At 47.6% G+C, this 7,311-nt stretch overlaps 2 protein-coding genes across 2 annotated transcripts in view; one reads left to right on the forward strand and one right to left on the reverse strand.

Moving 5' to 3' along the window:
- The window catches only part of LOC124484529 (neurocan core protein-like), a 4,201-nt gene extending 3,822 nt beyond the window's left edge, over window positions 1-379 (forward strand). The window contains exon 5 of the mRNA XM_047045466.1: window positions 1-379. This exon is cut by the window's left edge and continues 371 nt beyond it. The gene's annotated coding sequence lies outside the window, so the exon portion shown is untranslated.
- Window positions 380-2,712: 2,333 nt separating this feature from the next.
- tm6sf2a (transmembrane 6 superfamily member 2a) lies at window positions 2,713-6,611 on the reverse strand. The gene is made up of 10 exons (XM_047045454.1): window positions 6,205-6,611; window positions 6,001-6,104; window positions 5,780-5,877; window positions 5,449-5,552; window positions 5,189-5,271; window positions 4,938-5,062; window positions 4,529-4,630; window positions 4,339-4,431; window positions 3,981-4,100; window positions 2,713-3,881 (listed from the first exon to the last, which is right to left on the reverse strand). The coding sequence occupies exons 1-10, from the start codon at window positions 6,294-6,296 to the stop codon at window positions 3,672-3,674; spliced, it is 1,131 nt and encodes a 376-aa protein (XP_046901410.1). The 5' UTR covers window positions 6,297-6,611; the 3' UTR covers window positions 2,713-3,671.
- Between the last annotated feature and the right edge of the window lie 700 nt (window positions 6,612-7,311).

A 7,311-nucleotide genomic window follows, 5' to 3' on the forward strand; every position in this document is an offset into this window, starting at 1 on the left:
GAGTCGAATCTCTTCCTGAAACGAAAGGTAGACTCAGCAGAGTCGAATCACTTCCTGAAACGAAAGGCAGACTCAGCAGAGTCGAACCACTTACTGAAACGAAAGGTAGACTCAGCAGAGTCTAATCACTTCCTGAAACGAAAGGTAGACTCAGTAGAGTCGAATCACTTCCTGAAACGAAAGGTAGACTCAGCAGAAGCGAATTACTTCCTGAAACGAAAGGTAGACTTCAGCAGAGTCGAATCACTTCCTGAAACGAAAGGTAGACTCAGCAGAGTCGAATCACTTCCTGAATCGAGAGAAGCTCTCTGACACAATCACAGTATTAAAATCAAATCTAACTTTATTTGTATATCCCTTTTTAGAAGCAAAGTCACAGGAGGTTTTTCAGATGCCCACAGATTAGCACCTATAGCTAACCTAAACCTACAGATTAGCACCTATAGCTAACCTAAACCCTCAAAGGAGACACGGATAATTTCCCACCCCAAAAAAAAACTCCCAGAGAAAAAATTCAACCCAGTCTGGCCCTCAACACCCCCTGGGTGCCTCACGTGACACACAAAGCCGCTCTGTCCCACCAGAAGGGAGCGTGTTCTGTCTGTGAAGCGTCTCTGGAGGTGCCCTGGTGTTGAGAGAAGGGCGACGCGTGACTGAGTCTACCTTTAAGGGCTGTGCAACGCGTGATTGAGTCTACCTTTAAGGGCTGTGTGACGCGTGACTGAGTCTACCTTTAAGGGCTGTGTGACGCGTGACTGAGTCTACCTTTAAGGGCTGTGTGACGCGTGACTGAGTCTACCTTTAAGGGCTGTGTGACGCGTGACTGAGTCTACCTTTAAGGGGGCTGTGTGACGCGTGACTGAGTCTACCTTTAAGGGCTGTGTGACGCGTGACTGAGTCTACCTTTAAGGGCTGTGTTTCCTGGTCTGTCCCAGACCTGCCAGAACGCCACACTAACAGACAGGGTAACCTGCTAATCATCCCTAAACATTCTGCTAACCTTCTCCTCTCCTGTTGGGAGAGAGGCCTGGTAGTGTGTGTGAGAGAGTGTGTGAGTGAGAGAGCGAGAAAGAGAGAGGATAACTGAAATTTGTGATGTATTTTGACAAGTTGGAAGCTTGCTCAACATTGACAATACTATTCATTCTATAGCTTCAGGATAGTAAAGCACAGTTGTAATATGGATGCAAGCTAGCTTTCTATTCAAAATAACCATGACCTTTTTTCTATGTAGACAATTAACTGTTTGTTTTCGCTAGGTTACCTGAATAGCAGGTTTGACAATGTTTTTCAATTTACATGACTTTTTCTAATATTTATCTTCTCATAACGTAACTATTTATTATTGGTATGTTTGTTTTTTTACTTAAATCCAGGAAATATAATGTTTCTTTTTAGTTTTGTACAATCCAACTGTAATTTAACCCGTTTAATCACCTGTTTTCACTGTACTGTAAATTATGTTGTGCAAGTTATTGGCTCATCTCTTATTGACACTGTCCAATCAGAAAACCTCCCCATCACCCTGGTAACCCTCCAGTAACCAATCAATGAGTCTCTATTTAGATCCTTTGTAGATTGAGTGTTGGGCAGGTTTGGCTGAATGGGACATTTCTAAAGACTGCTTGATTGTATTTGAATTTAAAACTATCTTGAATGTTGCCCAGCAACAGCTGTGATGAGTTTTGTGACTCTCAGCTCTGGTTCTTCTGATATTTGATTGGCTATCATCTCTTGATATTTGATTGGTCCATTTCCCCTCTTTTTTGGTGTTCCTATGACTTTGTGTCCAGCTGTGGTGTTCCATTCTTAATAAAGCTAAGAAAACAAATGAACAATTACGTTTCCTGTCAGTTACATTTTTATCAAATGTCCAATGTGTCTCTTGACAATGAATGTAAAATGTTTATATTGGACATTGGACTTCACCTGCCTCCTGGATAACGCTGTGCTGGAGACCCAGGAGGAGACCTGGAGCACAGTGTTCTGGAGACAGTCTGAACAGGAGACCTGGAGCACAGGCTTCCATCCTGTCTGATGTGGAGAGTATTTACGCGTCAGTCTGCCCTGAAGTCTGAAGTCAGTCTGCCCTGAAGTCAGTCTGAAATTCTCACATCTTTCACTCTGAAAAAAATCCAAGTATTCACACACACACACACCTTCTGTCAACACTTTATTCAGGACGCAAACAAACCATGTCATCTCTGGCCCAGATTCATCACCTCCGTGACTGTGACAGGAAGAACAAAGGTCACTGGGCCAATGGCATCCCACGGGACACGGTGACATCATCAGCGCTCTGACTGGTGTGCCTGGAGAGGAGCACGTGTGTGACAGGCCTGAGGACAGCTGACACAGGCGTCTCCAACCCTGGTCCTCGTGCTCCCCTGCCATGCATGTTCTACATTAGAGGTCTCCGACCCTGTTCCTGGACAGATACCTGCCTGTAGGTCTTTGCTCCATACACACTCATTTGACCTGATTCTACACTAGATACCTGATCCACCAGCTAATTATTAGAATCAGTTGTGCTAGATTAGTGTTGGCGCTAAAACCTTCAGATGTTTACCTGCTCCAACACACCTGAGTCAAATGAATGCTCGTCACCAGGCTTCTGCTGAGCTAGATACCAACGTCATCTGAATCAGGTGTCTTGGAGCAGGTAAACATCTAGAACATGCAGGGCAGGGGGGCACCAGGACCTGGGTTGAAGACCACTGAGCTGCAAGCTCAGGGATGTGGTAGGACTCAATCCTCTGGTCCAGGTCGACTAACAGGAGGATGGTCTCTACAGACGATACACACACGCACAGCAACACAGGACGGCTGTTTTATAACATCCTTTAATAAGAGTTCACATATAAAAGTCTAGTGGAGTCACAAACATCTATCCCATAATGCTTTTCACCGCATTCCCCAGTCTCCTAGCAAACCCATCACCTACAGCAACCCTGGTAAACTTCCAGCCCCCCCCCCTAAAAAAAAGTTTTGATTTAAATATCACTATAGTAACCACCCAATCTTGTAAGACTAAATCGTACACACAGCCAAAAGCAAAGGCACACCACTGAAATAACCAAACACTCGACACACACCGAGAACACTCGTCCCTTATCTCATCCGGTGACACGCTCTCTCCTATCTCTGACCTGCGTGTTGTGAAACTGGAGCTGTTATCTGTCTTATCTTCTGTGATCGGCTCCACATCCAGACCGACTACAGGACAGGCTGGCTGGCCCTCACCGTCAGCCTGGATCAAGGAGTGGTGGAGGGACTGGAAGAGGAATAAGTGATTTCCTAACAGAGCACGAGTTTTTACAGTCTGAGTATATAACTAATCTAATCACTTATATCCATCTGTGTGTGTGTGTGTTCATGCTCAAAGGACACAGTCCTAGAGTATGTGTTACGTGCTTTGTGTCTGTCTGTGTGTCATACAGTCTGTGTATTAGCTTCCTGTGCATGTCATACCGTCTGTGTGAGTCCTGAACCGTGAGCCAGGTCAGAGTCCCACTTCACAAGGCTGTGTGTGTGTGTGTGTGAGAGAGACAGACTGCTCACGTCCACAAACAGCCACTATCTAGGTCCAACAGTCCGGGGAGTGTTACAGCTCATATTGACACGCAGGGCTGAGATGTTTCAAACACACAGTAACCACAGAAGAAGTAGTGCTAGTTCTTCTTCTTGTCCTTGTTGCTCTGTCCCTTGGGCACCTGCTTCATGAAGAAGGCGGGGCGTGCGTGGCAGCGCAGTGCCAGGAGGGCGGGGCCGGCCAGGAACACCAGGTTGAGGAGCAGGACCTCCCAGCGCTTGTCTGTCGGCATCCGGTACGTAAATGGGGTCCGGGAGTGGAGGGACCCCCCGATGTGACACCACTGAGTCTTTATTCACAGAAAACACACCTTAGACACATACCACACGCAGAGTGTGTGTGATGCCTGTGAATAGTAATAGATCATTGAACTGAATTGGGGCGTTACCTGGGCAATGGCCCCAGCGAAGAAGAGAGTCCAATCCAGCATCCAGGTGCATCCTGGGGCTTGTAGTCCGTACAGGCTGACAGCCAGGAGAGGCAGAGCGTAGAACAGCTGCACCATCATCTGCACACACACACACACACACACACAGGTATGACCCCTAGTCTGACCCCTAGTGTGACCCCTAGTCTGACCCCTAGTGTGACCCCTGGTGTGACCCCTAGTCTGACCCCTAGTGTGACCCCTGGTCTGACCCCTGGTGTGACCCCTGGTCTGACCCCTAGTGTGACCCCTAGTCTGACCCCTAGTGTGACCCCTGGTCTGACCCCTGGTGTGACCAATGGCTGCCTGGCTGACCTACCGTGAGGCGGGGGAAGCCTACAGGGTCTTTGAGGCAGGGCTCGTACTGGTAAACATAGTTGAAGCAGGCATCCATCGCGCAATCCAGCACCACCTGGGGAGGGAGGGAAGGAGAGGGGGAGAGGGAAGGAGAGGTTAGGGAGAAAGACAGAGAGAGACAGAGAAACAGAGATAGATGTGCTGGTTCTTACCATGCCCCTGAACACACACAGGCCCATGCAGGCCAGCAGGCCCAGGGAGAGGAGCAGGTCCGTGGGCCGTGAGAGCAGACCTTTCTTCTGCACAGCCTCCACCTACAGACACACCACATTGCAGCCACTCAAAACAACATCCAGAGACGTATGGTAGCACTCACAAACACAGAGACAAACAAGGACATTGCCTCAACGACATAAATGTCATATTTCATCCCCTAACAAAACGTGGTTCAGCCTAGCCAGAACACGAAAGCAGCAGCGGTGGTTGGATCTGAGGGGGGGGTGAGCGTGTTCTGGGGAAGTGAGGGGGAGGCGTGACCCGGGCATCACCCAGAGCAGGTCAGTACTCCACGCAGCAGGTCTGCCATCCCCGTTACTGTACACATCACTGTCCCTTCCTCACCTTGTCAGCAGGGATGATTGACAGGTCTCTGGGCCTATTGAAGAGCAGGAAGGCCGCCCAGATGGGCAGCAACAGGAAGGGTGTGTTCCTCCAGAAGGCGGGACGAATGTTGGAGCCATATTTACCTGCACGTACCACACAAGCATGAACGTACTTGTCTTTGGTAGGATTAAGTACTATTACATTCTGCTCTGTTTTAACAGTGTAGTATTATGGCACTGGTGGTCTATACAGTACGGTGTGTCTCTCACCAATAACCACTCCTGGAACAAAGATGATCTGGTGGGCTATGGAAGACCCCACCCACAACAGCCCCAGGTTCCGATACGACTTCCTGTACAAACAGGAAAAAGAAAACCCTCAACAGGCATCTTCACGGCAAATCCTTAATCCGTAAAATAGAATCGCAAACTAAACAACGAGAATAGAGCATGAGATAACCGTCATCCTGTACAGGAACACCAGCGTGAGAAGCACTTCCTGTATGCACAGGAAGTGGAGCAGACCTTACCCTCGGAACATGCGGTGAATCATGGTGAGCAGAAGCAGGAAGTGGACCACGCCCTCCCAGTAACACATCATCACCGCATAGGCTGTGCTCAGATGGGGCTCCCCCTAGGAACCAATCAGAGAGTGGGATCAAACAAGGTAACCAATCAGAGAGTGGGATCAAACAAGGTAACCAATCAGAGAGTGGGATCAAACAAGGTAACCAATCAGAGTGAAACACATGGTGGGTTAGCTATTCATGACCAATGGGTTCTCACCAATAGATAGCATGATTTTATTTCGTTTCTATTCAGCTCTTTTCTTTCCTAAAGCACCATATTAAAGATACTGACCTTCTTGACATAGAAGGTCATGAAGCCTGAGATGTATCCGTCCTGCTCCAGGGCGTTAGTGAGGCCCACAAGGCAGGTGAAGCTGAATAGGGCAAATACTGGACACACGGACACACACGCTTTTACGCCATTTGTCATCATCATTCTGACACTTCTAAAGACTAAAAGCTGTCACTGAAGAGTGTTTGTTAACAAGCACGTGTGAGTGTGTTTGTGTTTACCGTAATATAAAGGGTCAACATTCTTCTTGCTTCTGACCGATAGAAACACCAACAGTTGCACACTCCCCAGCACCACCGCCCCCAGCCCGAGTAACGGCAGGGCGCTAACGGACACCACACAGGTTAACACACGCGATCATGTTCATGAAAGTAAATCATATACATATAAAAGCTGGTTATTATCGCTGGCGCATATGAACTTACTCTTGGATCGCGGGGACGTTGTTGATGGTGTAGAGTACCCCCGGAGCTAACAAGGAGAGGAGAAACACGCACACTTCAACCGGGATCTCCATTAGCAATTAGTCTCAAAGAGGATTGATGAGTCTCAGTGTCGCGCGCGTGAGCAGCACTTCATTCAAAACTGTCGAAAAAGTTTCCTAAATCCCCCGGAGAGAAAACGGGATCCGGTCAATTAGAATTCACGTCTTCTTGACCAACTGTCGCCAAGGATACACAGGTTCGTGTTGCGTGTGGCTTGCTTCTTTACTCTTGGCCTCGTGTCGGATAGGCTGCGCACGGAGATGGGATCCTTCAAAATAAGAATTCAGTGTCTTTATAGATTAGGCAATGTCCACCTACAACCCGGGTTGGTGTAGATCATTGCGCTACTTTTGCTCTGTTTCGTGTCGGTTTCAAAGTTCAGCGGGCGAGATTGCGCTGATTGCGTTGCACGCTCTCCCTTCTAAGGACACCTGCAACAAATCGGCGTTTCCTAAGCTTGACAGCCACGTTTACCTGTGATATTTTAGTCTTACTTTGGCACATTTAACGCAGCCAGCAACAAACCAGCTGACTACTGTAATTCATATGACTTCAACAGCACTTGAAGCATTTTAAGTCTGTACTGTACACACTGCAGTGCAGTCTAAGGGACAGTATGTCTGAAACGTTTCGATAAAACATAAGTACGCATCGCCACCTTGTGGTCCAGCAATTAACTGACATAATTATTTGAAAAAAATCTCCCTCTCGTTAAATGTTCCTGATCTAAGTGTCGGATCTTTCAGCCTATGTTACTTTACCTTGTCTTAGACCAACGACTAACACAAAAACAGGGATCTCAAAGCAGCATCGATGACCGCGTTGCAGTCAGTTACTCTTCTTTGATTGTAATATCAAACACAGTTGTGAGGTTATTTCTAGTTTTTATTTCTCTTTGACACATGACACACTCCAACGCAAGTTTTTATCATGTCTAAACTCTTATTCAAACAAAGCAGGTGACCTGTGACCCCTGGCCTTCTCTCTGAGGTCACCAGATGTGCCCCTGGGTCTCTGCGTCAGTGTACTTGATACTCAGGGGACAGA

This window comes from Hypomesus transpacificus, chromosome 22, assembly GCF_021917145.1.
Source record: "Hypomesus transpacificus isolate Combined female chromosome 22, fHypTra1, whole genome shotgun sequence".
NCBI lineage: Eukaryota > Metazoa > Chordata > Actinopteri > Osmeriformes > Osmeridae > Hypomesus > Hypomesus transpacificus.

Coding starts and splice junctions, on each gene's coding strand:
- tm6sf2a (XM_047045454.1), bottom strand. CDS start 6,296: ATGGAGATCCCGGTTGAAGTGTGCGTGTTTCTCCTCTCCTTGTTAGCT. Junction 5,878..6,000: donor TGTTGACCCTTTATATTACG/GTAAACACAAAC, acceptor CCGTGTGTCCAG/TATTTGCCCTATTCAGCTTC. Junction 5,272..5,448: donor ATTCACCGCATGTTCCGAGG/GTAAGGTCTGCT, acceptor CTGTTTGTACAG/GAAGTCGTATCGGAACCTGG.